Here is a 13150-nt window from a genome sequence, read left to right on the forward strand (position 1 = left end):
TACCACATCTCCACCCTCCTTCCCATCTCATTGTGGTTCCTTCTTTATCTCTTTAGTCGTGGGAAGTCTTTTCTGCTAGTCTTCAGGTCATTCTCATGGATGGTTGCTCTGTAAATAGTTGTACTTTTGGTGTACCTGTGGAAGTGAGCTCAGCGTCTTCCTGCTCCACCATCTGTGGGTTTACTGTTTAATAGGCACAGAGTTTCAGTTTGGGATGATGAAAAAGTTCTGGAGATGAACTTTTTCTGGAGATGGTGATGGTTGCACACCGAAGTGGATGTATCAATATTTGACTGTACTGCGAATGTACCATCTGAACTCTACACTTGAAAATTCTCAAAATGGTAAATTTTATGTTATGTGTATTTTACCACAGTTTATAAAATGGATGATCTATAAAATCCAAACGTTTTACCCAGAAACAATGGGTAAAATTGGGTATATTTTTATACAAACAATGGGTGTATTTTCTATAGCCACATGATTTCCCCTCTCTGAGGATCCAAATTACGATTTCTTTGAAGTCCTCTGTTCCCTGAATTATCTGCCCCTTCAGTTTTGTTTTTGCCCTTATCTTTTAGATGGAAGCCTTCCTTGAAGATCGGGTGATCCTTGGCCATTCACTCATTTTTAAGAATGAGGCAAGAAAAACTGATTGGAAACTGTGTGAACAGGACTTATCAACTGGCGGGCTTAATTGGCAGAGCCATTTCATTGGGGAACCCCACATGACACTTGGGCTGGTCCGTTCCTCTAGAGAGACACTTTCCAGTCTTACCAGAGGGTGAGGGTCGAGGCAGGGGGCGAGGGGCGGCATACTTGACTGCCAACATACTTGGGGCCATCCAGGGAATGGGGCCAGAGCCTCCACCGTCACCTCATCCTCCAAGTTTTTTTTTAAATAAATTTATTTATTTATTTTTGGCTGCATTGGGTCTTCGTTGCTGTGCACGAGCTTTCTCTAGTTGCGGCGAGCAGCGGCTACTCTCCATTGCGGTGGCTTCTCTTGTTGCGGAGCACAGGCTCTAGGCATTCGGGCTTCAGTAGTTGTGGCTCACGGGCTCTAGGTGCGCAGGCTCAGTAGTTGTGGCGCACGGGCTTAGTTGCTCCGCGGCATGTGGGATCTTCCCGGACCAGGGCTCAAACCTGTGTCCCCTGCATTGGCAGGCAGATTCTTAACCACTGCGCCACAGGGAAGTCCCCACACTTGAGTTTTAACCTGCAAAAGGACAAAGACTGGGCCTTGCCTGGGACCATATTCACAGCATCCAACATAATACCTGGCACAGAGCAGGTTCTCAAAATTATTCATGAATCAAATAAAATAATGAAGGTAGGCCAAGAAGACTTGTAGAAAGTGGGGAGTTGGTCCTGCATAGGCTTTTAAAGGCTAAGGAGGCAAAGAAACAAAGAGGGGGACAAACGAACCCATGAACTCCAATGGATCCCAACTCCCTCCGGCCCCACCCATCACTGAAATGTTCTGTTTCCCAAACCTCAGGACGCCCAGTCCCTCACGTCCCAGAGCACCCCAACCCCCATCTGCATCCCTCCCTTCCTGCCTCTCAGCCACGCCCTCTCTGCCCCGAGCCAGCGCTTGCTTTTGGGGGTGGTGATGGGCCCCGTGGGAACTCAGAGTTGCCTCCACAAGGCCTGGTCAGGGTGGGGCGGTGCCTGTCCCTGGGGGTGAGCGTCTGGGCTGTGCAGTCGCGTCGGATGAGCAAGAGAGAGCCAGACTCCAGCTGTCACCATGGCCGAGTTCAGGGTGCGGGTATCCACTGGCGAGGCCTTCGGGGCTGGCACGTGGGACAAAATGTCTGTCATCATCGTGGGGACCGAAGGAGAGACCCTGCCACTGCCCCTGGACCATTTCGGCAAAGAGTTCACGGCGGGTGCTGTGAGTGTGGGGTGGGGGGGGGTGGGGGGGGGCGGCGGAGGAGGGAGCAGGAGAGACGGTCCTCTAGGATGCTAAACATGCCCCCCCAGGAGGAGGACTTCGAGGTGACGTGCCCCCAGGACGTGGGCCGGGTGCTGCTTCTGCGCGTGCACAAGACTCCCCCCGCGCTGCTCCGTCCCTTCTGGCCCCTGGCCTCGGACGCCTGGTTCTGCCGCTGGTTCCAGCTCACGCCGCCCCGGGGCGCCCCCCTCCGCTTCCCCTGCTACCAGTGGCTGGAGGACAAGGGGAGCCTGGTGCTGCGGGAGGGGACAGGTGAGGGGGACACAGGAGGGAGGAGGGGCTGGTGTGTTGGGGGGAAGGGCAAGGGGAGTGGAGAGGTGAGCCGGGTGTGGCCAAGGGGGAGGGACAGGGGAGGGGAGCTGGGGAGTTTGGGGGAAGGGGGGGTGGCAGTCTGGTGTGGGAGAAACTGTACTTATGGGGGCAGGGGATCTGGTAAGGGGTGGCTGGAGTGGAGGGGAGAGCGGCTGGGGCTGGAGGTCAGGGGACTTTCTCTGCCCTCCCCACCTGCTCCGCTGCTCCCACAGCGAAGATCTCCTGGGAAGACCACCACCCCACCCTCCAGCAGCAGCGCCAGGAGGAGCTGCAGGCCAGGCGGGAGACGTACAGGTGAGGAGGGGGCTCCTGGTGGGGGGGGTTGCCGAGGAGATGAGGGTCAGCCTCGTTCCACTGGTGTTGATGCAGCCTGAAGTCCCTGCCTGGTCCTCTGTCCTTTCCAATCACAGCATCTCCAGGAACTCATTAGAAATACAGTTTCTCAGACCCACCTCACAGCTACTGAATCAGATATTGAGGGTGGGGGCAGCAGTGTTGGTGTTTTTAACTGAAGTCTAGTTGATTTACAATGTTGTGTCCATTTCAGGTGTACAGCAGCGTGATTTGGGTTTTTTGTTTATTTGCAGATTATATTCCACTATACGTTATTACAGGATACTGGTGTCAGCTTAATAAAAATGCACAACATGACAGTTGTGTGTTAAGTTTTATTTGGGGCAAAATGAGGACTACAGCCCAGGAGATGGCATTTCAGAGAGCTCTGAGAAACTGCTCCACAGAGGTAGTGGGGAAAGTCAGTACATATGTGATTTTGGTGAAGGGGGAGCACATGCAATCGAGCACATATTTTTTTTTGCAGAAGGTTTCTGCTAGTCACGAAGAGCAGTCGTCACCATGAAGGATTTTAGTGCTTTTCTGGATATGAGGAGATACAAGAATTGGGCTCATAAAATCACATTTATCTGAAGACCTGTTCTGCCAGTTTTTCCCAGAGCACAGAGTGCCTCATTTCTCCTCTCCACCCTGAACTCCTTCGGGAGCTGAAAGTCAGCAGCTGCAGCAGCACATGATTTAGTCCTTGTAAAGGAGGATGGCAAGTGCCAAATTGTAGTTGACACTGGATATATAATTCCCTGTGCGATAACAGTAAATCCTTGTTGCTAGCAATATTGGGGTTTTTTTTTTTTTTGGCTGCGCCTGACCAGGGATCAAACCCAAGCCCCCTGCATTAGGAGCGCGGAGTCTTAACCACTGCGCCACCAGGGAAGTTCTGCTAGCAATATTGTTTTAACAAGCCTTCCAGATGACTCATGCCCACTAAAGTTTGAAACCCACTGCTTTTAAATGCCTGACTCTTGCTGGAGTCTTTCTGGGTCGCTGGCGAGGACTCCTAAGGCAGAGTGCCAGGGACCGCACTCAGGAGCAAATTTTCAAAAAGTCATGGTCTGGCCAACTGGGCTGCTGTCTGAAGCGCGGGCTGCAGGCTTTCGCTTTAGGTCTCTGGGGGCACAGCAGCTGCAGGCTTATTTGGCTCCTGGTGATTCCACGTGTGTTGTGAATTACATCGCGGAGAAAACCATGGCGCCTAATCGGCCAGCAACAGCCCCAGGTGAGGGAACAGATGGAGGGAGCTGTGTCTGTGGAGTGGCCTTTCTTCCTTTCTTGGCAAAACAAGGACACAGGAGTCAGGAGACGCAAGGCCAGCCTAGGCCCTGCCGAAAGGAGCTGTGAAATCTGAAGCAAATTAGTTAACCTTTTTGATCCTTATTTTCTTCTGCAAAAGGAACTAAGAATACCAGTCTGATTTGTGTTATTAGGAAGAAGAAATGAGAAGATGGTTGAGAATGCAGCTTGTCAGCCGCAAAGCCCTGCACAAGTGCGTACTGAGGTTCATAATGTCCCTCAGTTACCTCTGATCCAAGTGGCTACGCCCTCAATACTCAGAGTGAGGTCTCACATCCACAGGGTCAGCGTCACCTGGGAACTTGTTAGAAATGCAGGGTCTTGGGCCACCCACCCCAAACCTACTTGATGAGAATCTGCATTTTACCAAGATCCCTGGGGGAACTAAGTTTTTGTGCATTAAAGTTTGAGAAGCAGGGTTTGGCCACCACCTGGTGGCAGTGTACTTTAACTGCAAATTGTTCTCTGAAGTTACCTGTTCAAACCCAAAGGCAATGATGGAATGAACCAAAGAATGAATGAGTGAGGGAATGAGAGGACGACTGGCTGGGGGTCCTCAGCTTTGCAGGGACATGATTTTACCATTTAACCTAAAGGTCTTCAGGCTGTGCTGCTTGCTGGATAAAGGGATTTAGAGATGCTAAACCTCTTTAGGCCAGGCCAGAGTACATTTCTGGGCTCCCCCAAGCTTTGGAGGCTGAAGTGTCTCTCCACGGGATGCCTGCCAAAGGCAACTGCCGCCTTCCTGTGTTCCCACCTTCAGGACAGCCTCTGCTCTGTGATGCATCTGTGTTAGTCGGGAACTTTGTGGTTGCAAGAACAATAACAGACTCCAGCTAGCAGACAGAAAACACGGGAATGCGTCAACAGGTCACAGAAGTGAGGGCTGGAAGCGTAGCCAGATCGTACGGGCCAGAAGCCGGGGTGACTCTCCCCCTGTCTCTGGAGCCCCCTAGATGCTTCTCTCTCCGGCTCCACTTTCCTCTCTCCCTGTAGAACAGCTTTCTTTGGTTCCCAGTCCACACAGTGGAAAATGGCCTTTTTCTTTTTTTTAATAGCAACTCCTTTATTTTTAATTTTTTTTTAAAATTTATTTACTTATTTGGTTGTGCCCGGTCTTAGTTGCGGCAGGCAGTCTTCTTAGTTGCGGCAGGCAAACTCTTAGCTATGGCATGCACGTGGGGTCTAGTTCCCTGACCAGGGATTGAACCTGGGTCCCTTGCATTGGAAGCGTGGACTCTTAACCACTTTGCCAACAGGGAAGTCTCCCAGTCCTGGTGTTTACATGTTATAACCCAGATATCCAGAGAGAGATGACCTCTGGTCCAGCCCCAATCTCCAATTCCCTGGGTAGGATTCTGATTGGCCTCGCTCTGGCCAAGTGCCCAACCCTGGACCAACCAGGGGAGAACATGGCTGTGGGAACATGGCAGCTCTCCCTGTGGCCTTGAGGGTGGAGGGGAAGGGCAGAGCCCAGGAAGACCCCTGCTTTGTGGAAGGGGGCTGGCCCTGACCAGGGCCTCCAAGGGGTCTGCCACTCCCTCTCCCTAGTCAGTGGTTTCCCTGAGGCTTCTTGCTGACTGCCTTCCTGCTCCTCCCTCCAGCTGGAAGACTTACATCCCAGGCTGGCCTCACTGCCTCAACGAGGAGACCATAAAAAACCTGGACCTCAACATCAAATACTCTTTGGCAAAGAACATCACCTTCTACCTGCGAGGCGGCTCAATGTGAGGATGCCCACCCTCTCCTGCCCCTGGGCCTCAGATGTACTGGTACCCCTGCCTTCTGCCCTCCCCCACTCAGCTCCCCCACCATCAGGGGTGTGGGTCACACAGCCCCGCCCAGGGCACGGCCTCTGCTCACCACCTATTCCAACAAGGTGAGGATGACCTCAGGGGCAGTGACTACCTGGGCCCCGGAGGCTGGTTCAGGACCCTGGGAGGGATAAGCCTAGCCAACGCGGGCGGGTCTCCCAGGGCCTCTTGCCTCCCTCTCTCCACCCTTCACATCTTCTGGCAGGTTGGCAGATCTGAAACTCAAAGGGCTGCTGGACCGCAAGGGGCTCTGGAAGAGTCTGGAGGAGATGAGAAGTGTATTCAACTCCCGGAAGACCCCAGCCGTGGGTGAGGAGCTCCAGCCAGGGCTCCAGACCTCTTCCCTGGGGTATCAGCTCTCCTGGCTGTCAGGAATCGCAGAAAACCAAGCGCCAGTTCACTGTGTGACCCTGGGCAGGCCCCTGACTCTCACTAGACCTTACTTTCTCCTCAGACACAGAAAAGGATGTGTAGTGGGGGCATCTCTGACCTTCTAATGCCTTTCATCCATCAGATGCTTGTTGGGCTACCACACATGAGACACTTGCTTAGGGGCTGTGGACACAATCCTCGTCCCTGCAGGGCTCCCAGTTGAGCAGACAAGTGCACATTAGGCTCAAAGACAAATAATGAGTTTCACTTATGAAACCTGTGCATCAGCTCCAGTGAGAGTGTGTAAAAGGGGGATCTGGCCTAGTCCAGCTAGGGAACTCTCTACAGAGGTGACTTTTATGCTGAGACCTCAAAGTTGGGCAGGTGGCAACAACGCCAGGCATGGTGTGTGTGAGGGCAGAGGGTGCTTCAGGTTCGGGGTGGGGGGCGGTCCAGTGCATGTGAAGGCCCTGAAGATGGAAGGAGTGGAGACCTTTGAGGGGAAAAATGCTGCTGTGGCCAAAGGGTATTGAGCCAGGGAAGGAAGACAGGAGGCGAAGCAGGAGAGGTGCATGGGCCCTGGGCCGTTCAGGACCATGGAGGCCGTGGCAGGAGCTCGGGCCTTTCCTAAGCGCAGTGGGAGCTTCAAGCAGCTGCCAGCTGGGCGGTACTGTGGCCAGATGTGCCGTGGGGGGTGGGCTGTTGGGGGACAGGAGTGGAAGCAGAAGACCAGTTATGAGGCTCTGGCTGTGGTCAGCAGAGGAGGGAATCCTCAGCGAGGCAGTGACAGCAGAGATGGAGTGCACGTGTGCACCAAGAGCTACTGAGGATGGAGAATCGATGGGACTTGATGGGCAGAGGATGGGGGGGAGCTGCCGAGAGGACTCCGGGCTCTGCCACCTGCGATCCAGTGGATGAAGGTGCCATTCCTGGGATGCCAGGCAATGAGGTGGGGACTGGACTAGAGCAGGGGCCCATTTTCAGCCTCCGATATGCTGTGTTTGAGTCATGGGGTTGGAGACGGCAGGTAGATGGTGGGACTGGTGGGCTGGGGGCTAAGATTTGCTGTTTGGTGAACTGAAGCCAAGGGGTCAGAGGAGGCCACCCTGAGAAGTACTGCCTGAGAAAACAGGGGCGCACAGGACGGACGCAGGAGAAACTCCACAACGGCGCTCAGGGGGAGACCCCTGGGCGCTGGAGTGACTGGTCCCGTCTCCCCTGTCCCCCTGCAGAGTACGTGTTTGAACACTGGCAGGAGGATGCCTTCTTCGCCTACCAGTTCCTGAATGGCCTCAACCCGGTCCTGATCCGCCGCTGTCGCCACCTGCCAAAGAACTTCCCTGTCACTGATGCCATGGTGGCCCCAGCGTTGGGCCCCGGGACGAGTCTGCAGGCTGAGCTGGAGGTGAGGGGCACAGGAGTCCTGGCTCTGCGCACCCCCATCTCAGTGCTTTGGGCCCATCCCCTACTGGAGAGGAACAGCACTCACATTTGTTAAGGACCTACTGTGTGCTACGTGCCAAGAACACCCTCTCCCGTGCACAGTCTCCTGGCCCTGAATCCTCTCCCCACCCCCATACTCCCCACCTTCTGCCTTTAGAAAGCCAGATGGCAGCCCTGGCTCCCCTTCTCTCTCCCGCAGAAGGGGTCCTTGTTCCTGGTGGATCACGGCATCCTCTCTGGCATCTGCACCAATGTCATTAATGGGAGGCCTCAGTTCTCCGCGGCCCCAATGACCCTGCTATACCAGCGCCCAGGGTGTGGGCCCCTGCTGCCCCTCGCCATCCAGGTCAGCAGCCGGGCAGGCGACAGGGCAGAGGCAGGGAGAGGTCTGACTAAATGGTTGGCAGACACTCAAGGCTGCCTCTCCCCACTGGCCTCTCCTATAGCTCAGCCAGACCCCTGGGCCCGACAGCCCCATCTTTCTGCCCAGCGACGACAAGTGGGACTGGCTGCTGGCCAAGACGTGGGTGCGCAATGCCGAGTTCTCCATCCACGAGGCCCTCACGCACCTGTTACAGGTACACCTGGTGACCGAGGTCTTCACCCTGGCTACGCTGCGCCAGCTGCCTCACTGCCACCCACTCTTCAAGGTCAGTGGCCCAGCAAGATAGATGGCCCAGACTGTGCCCCAAGCCTGCAGGTCCCTGCACCTTGGCCTGCCCTTCGGGGTTCTATGCCGCCTGTCCCCACGTGGCCCTGTCCTTCCAGGCTGAGATGCTGAGCCCCCATTCTGCCTCAGCAGCATCTACCTGCACAGTTCCCCTGAGAGGCTGCTTTCCAGCAGGCCCTGAGCTGGGGTGAGGTGACGGGGACAGGCGCGAGGGAGAGGACCGCATGTGAGAGCAGGCTGTGCCCCAGAGAGATTCTCTTCTTAGGGGAGCTCAAGCCAACAGCGATCACAGAAGCCCAGCTCCTAGGAAAGGAGAGACCTGGGGCTGACAGATGCCAAAGTGTGAACATGGCTTTGACCAACAGGTTTTCTGCAGATAGCTGCAGGGTGGGGAGCCCTCGGAGGGAGACCCGTGTCTCTAAGGTGGGCTCTGCTAAGCCTTCAGATGGCCCAGATTCATTTCCTCCAGGGACCTGGAGCATCTCCTCTGTGAAGATGAGGGGTCCACAGCTGCTCACATTTTCTGATTCTTCCTTAGACAGTCTCCTGGGTCCTGGATGCAGGCCCTACTCTGTCCTCTTCAATCCAGGCTGATTCTTTCTGACAATCTACAGCTCCCAGGGCCTGGCACTCAGACGTGGTCTCTAGGGGACCATTTCACATTGCCAGGCCCGCAGGCCCTGGTTATCATGGTGCTTTGCCTGCCTGGGGTTAGGAAATCACAGGATGCCAGAGCTGGAGGGATTCATAGTGCTATCCAGATCAGCCCTCTCATTTGCCCAGTGATCTGATGCCCAGAGAGAGGAAGGCACATGCTCAAGGTCACAGAACAGGATGCTGGTGGACCTTAGCCCCTATCACTGGGCCTGGAGCCCTGATCCCTGTCCCAGGCTGCCCCCCTTGTCCCTGTCATCTCTTTCCATGAGTGATTGACAGGACTGGGTTCCTCTATGGGGGAAGGTCTGGGACCACAGAGACCCAGGCTTCGCCTAGCTCCACCTTCTCTGGCCCTTACAGCTGCTGATTCCGCACACACGGTACACCCTGCACATCAACACGCTGGCCCGTGAGCTACTCATTGCCCCCGGGAAGGTGGTGGACAGGGTAAGGACTGCTTTAGGGAGGGTGGGGATGGGATATTCCTTCAGTGTAAAGAATCTGGGGTCTTGGGGTGGGAGTGGCCCTGTCTCCCCAACCAGTATTACCTCCTGCTTCTGGGGCAAGGGCTGTGGTACCCAGGAGTTCCATTTCGCAGTCCACAGGCCTTGGCATTGAAGGTTTCTCTGAGCTGATACAGAGGTACATGGAACAGCTGAACTATTCCGTCCTGTGTCTGCCTGAGGATATCCGGGCCCGAGGAGTTGAAGACATCCCAGGCTACTACTACCGGGATGATGGGATGCAGATCTGGGGTGCAGTGGAAGGGTGAGGGTGTCAGCCCCAGAGAGCTGGGGCCTTGGGGGACAGGAAAGAAGACTGGGAAGGAGAAGGAAGGCCCAGGGAGGCGCCCACCAGGAGGAGGGCCGGACATTAACAGCACTGGGACCAGGCGGGGGCACTCCTCAGAGAGGGTCGGGGTTCACAGCTGGGATGGAACCCCGTGCACCTTGCAGCTTTGTCTCCGAAATGATCGGCATCTACTACCTGAGCGATGAGTTTGTCCGCGATGACAGTGAACTCCAGGCCTGGGTGTGGGAGATCTTCTCCGAGGGCTTCCTAGGTCGGGAGAGCTCAGGTAGGGGGACCTCGGTTCTTAGGTCCTACCCTCAGGCCTCTGCGGCATTGTCCTCAGGACCCTGGTAGCTCCGTTCCCAGCCCAGCTCTCCCTGCAGGTGTACCGTCCTCCCTGGGGACACGGGAAGCCCTGATACAGTACATCACCATGGTGATATTCACCTGCTCGGCCAAGCATTCCGCTGTCGGTACAGGACAGGTGAGAAGGGTCAATGCCAGGGTGGCGGGACGGAGGGGGCCGGGCTCCTAGCCTCACTCTGCCCTCTCGGCCTTCAGTTTGACTTCAGTGCCTGGATGCCCAACCTGCCACCTACCATGCAGCTGCCACCGCCCACCTCTAAAGGCCAGGCAAGCCCGGAGGGGTTCATAGCCACCCTCCCGCCAGTCAATGCCACGTGTGATGTCATCACTGCCCTCTGGGTGCTGAGCAAGGAGCCTGGAGACAGAGTGAGTGTGGGGCTGGGAGCCAGACCAGGCCAGCCCTGGGGTAAGGGAGGCGACGCTGTTTACCCTCCCTGACCCACACCCCACTGTGCCATCAGACCCCAGTGAGTCTTCCCAGGGGGACACAAGGGCATTGGACATCTCACAAGGAGGGTCAAATGGCCAAATGAGATGATGCAGAGTCACCCTTAGCTGCAAGGGCAACGTGTGATATGTTCCAGTGAGGCCGCCCCCTTTAAAACTCTGACCTGAGCTTTCATCCCCGAGAGCCGCCTGCAGTAATCATCACTGTTCAGGGGGAGGGGGCCCGGATGAGGCTCAGTCGTACGCTGCTTCAGGTCCCCCAGGGTGGATGGCTAAGGCGGGTCCCGGCTGCAAAGCAGCCCCTTCACCCAACCTTGTGTTTGGTTCCCAGCGGCCCCTGGGCACCTACCCGGACGAGCACTTCACGGAGGCGGCCCCGTGCTGGAGCATCGCGGCCTTCCAGAGCCGCCTGGCTCAGATCTCGCGAGACATCCAGGAGCGAAACCAGGACCTGGAGCTGCCCTACACCTACCTGGACCCTCCCATCATTGAGAACAGCGTCTCCATCTAAATCCCCTGGGGAAAAGGGCCCCACATGACATCCCTCTAGGCTACCTGCCACCCAGAGAAAAGGACTCCGCAGAAAACCAGGCCCCCATATGCCCCTGCCGGGTCTGGTGTAACTCACCCCCAACACACCGCAAAACAGAAACAAAAAACCCCCAGAGAATAAAAGCTCACTGGACGGCACCACTATGCCTTTTGAAGACTCCAAGCCTCAAAGTGCCTGCACACCTACAGCCCCCTGGAAGGGTACCATAGGGGGAACACAGTCCTGCCCCCGATCCCACCGACCACAGCTGATTGGACCTAATGGTCATGCGGCTCAAGGGCAGCCCTCTTCCAGACCGTCCAGCAGCACAAGGCGTGGCCCGCCTGAAAACTGCTTGAGAGGTTGATGGTGACCTATGGTCCCAGCTTTAAAATGAACAACCCACTGAGAAAGGGCCATGGGAAGCAGGGCAGAAGGAAGACCTACTGCCGGGGACTTGCAGGCAGTGCCCACATATGCTTTCTAAAAAAACATACCCTGGGACTTCCCCGGTGGCTCAGTGGTTAAGAAACCGCCTGCCAATGTAGGGGACACGGGTTCGAGCCCTGGTCCGGGAAGATCCCATATACGGTGGAGCAACTAAGCCCGTGTGCCACAACTACGGGAGCCCACATGCCTAGAGCCCGTGCTTCGCAACAAGAGAAGCCACCGCAATGAGAAGCCCACGCACTGCAACGAAGAGTAGCCCCCGCTCTGGCCGCAACTAGAGAAAGCCCACGCGCACAAAAACCCAAGGCAACCATAAATAAATTAACTAATTAAATAAAAAGTAAAAAACATGCCCCAAAGTTAGACAAGAGCCTTGCACATTATAAAACAGTTTCCATTTCCTGAGACTTAGGCAATATATCATTAATCATAGGTTGCCTTCTAGATTCAATTCTCAGTGGCGGAATTCCAACATTTCATACACATTCTTTAATTCTGTTTTTCTTTTTTCTTGTTCTGACTCAATGAGCATCCATTAAGGCCAAAAATGTGTCCCCTTGAATTCACCTGGTGATTTCCATTTGTCTCATATTGCAGGCAGCAGAGCTTTGGTTTTTCAGGTTCACTAATTTTTATAAAACACTGCAAACAGATGCAATATATATTTGAATAACTGCACAAACATGGCCACTGAAAGAAACAGAACAACACTTCAGAAAGGGCAACGCCGCCCAGCACGCAGCACTGGAACTGTTCATTCTTTATTGAGATTCAGTGTAACCCGAAATGATTCAGAGATATATAGCTGTCAAACTTCTTTGATTTAAAACAATTCCTGCAAATTGAAGCAAAAAAGGAGTTTATGGAAAAGAAACTGTGTGCCTTGAGGGATTAAAGAAAGGGTTAAGGGACTTCCCTGATGGTCCACCGGGTAAGACTCCACGTTCCCAATGCAGGGGGCCCGGGTTCGATTCCTGGTCAGGGAAATAGATCCTGCATGCCGCAACCGAAGATCCCGCACGCAGCAACGAAGATCCCGTGTGCCGCAACTGAGACCCAGTACAGCCAGATAAACAAATAAATTTTTTAAATTTTATTTATTTATTTTTATTTTTGGCTGCCTTGGGTCTTTGTTGCTGCGCGGGGGCTTTTCTCTAGTTGCGGCGAGCGGGGGCTACTCTTCATTGCGGTTCCCGGGCTTCTCATTGGGTGGCTTCTCTTGCTGCAGAGCACGGGCTCTAGGCGCGCGGTCTTCAGTAGTTGTGGCACACGGGCTTAGTTCCTCCGCGGCATGTGCCTGGAGGCCCAAGCCAGGCAGGGAACGTCAGACAGACAAGAGTGGAAAGGCCAGCCTCCCGAGGTGGAGAGGTGGAGCAGAGATCCAGAGCCTAGAGAAGATGCTGCCCTGGACAGGCAGGGCCAGGATGGGTGCAGGACAGGAGCCCGGACGGGGCCGTGCTCTGGGCTGGTGAGCAGGCGTCTGTGCTGCGAGCCCTCTGGGAGCTGGCAGAGAGGAACAGCAGGCAGGGCGCTGGGCCTGCCTCTGAGAGGGCGGGTAGAAGATGCCTTGGGTGAAGGAGGTTTCAGGGTGGGAGAGCCAGTCCAGCCTGAGCCAGGGCCCCAGGAAAGTGGGGGAGGGGGCCAGGCGGGGCCCCCAGATCTTTATCAGCCTAATAGCTCCTTCCTTCTGCCTG

The 13150-nt window shown here is 55.2% G+C and overlaps 1 protein-coding gene across 3 annotated transcripts; it reads left to right on the forward strand.

Moving 5' to 3' along the window:
• The first annotated feature begins 1750 nt into the window (after positions 1-1750).
• On the forward strand, positions 1751-11074 carry ALOX15B (arachidonate 15-lipoxygenase type B). Of its 3 annotated transcripts, XM_036837254.1 has the most exons (14): positions 1751-1897; positions 1987-2209; positions 2482-2563; positions 5518-5640; positions 5933-6036; positions 7332-7504; positions 7742-7888; positions 7989-8192; positions 9230-9316; positions 9468-9637; positions 9826-9947; positions 10045-10145; positions 10223-10393; positions 10806-11074. In XM_036837254.1, the coding sequence occupies exons 1-14, from the start codon at positions 1751-1753 to the stop codon at positions 10983-10985; spliced, it is 2034 nt and encodes a 677-aa protein (XP_036693149.1). In that variant the 3' UTR covers positions 10986-11074. The 3 variants fall into 3 exon arrangements, with proteins under 3 accessions (XP_036693149.1, XP_036693150.1, XP_036693151.1); XM_036837255.1 differs by lacking the exon at positions 9230-9316 and having other exon boundaries at positions 10806-11055; XM_036837256.1 differs by lacking the exons at positions 9230-9316; positions 9826-9947 and having other exon boundaries at positions 9468-9624; positions 10806-11055.
• Positions 11075-13150: the final 2076 nt, after the last annotated feature.

Source organism: Balaenoptera musculus, chromosome 20 (assembly GCF_009873245.2).
Source record: "Balaenoptera musculus isolate JJ_BM4_2016_0621 chromosome 20, mBalMus1.pri.v3, whole genome shotgun sequence".
Lineage (NCBI taxonomy): Eukaryota > Metazoa > Chordata > Mammalia > Artiodactyla > Balaenopteridae > Balaenoptera > Balaenoptera musculus.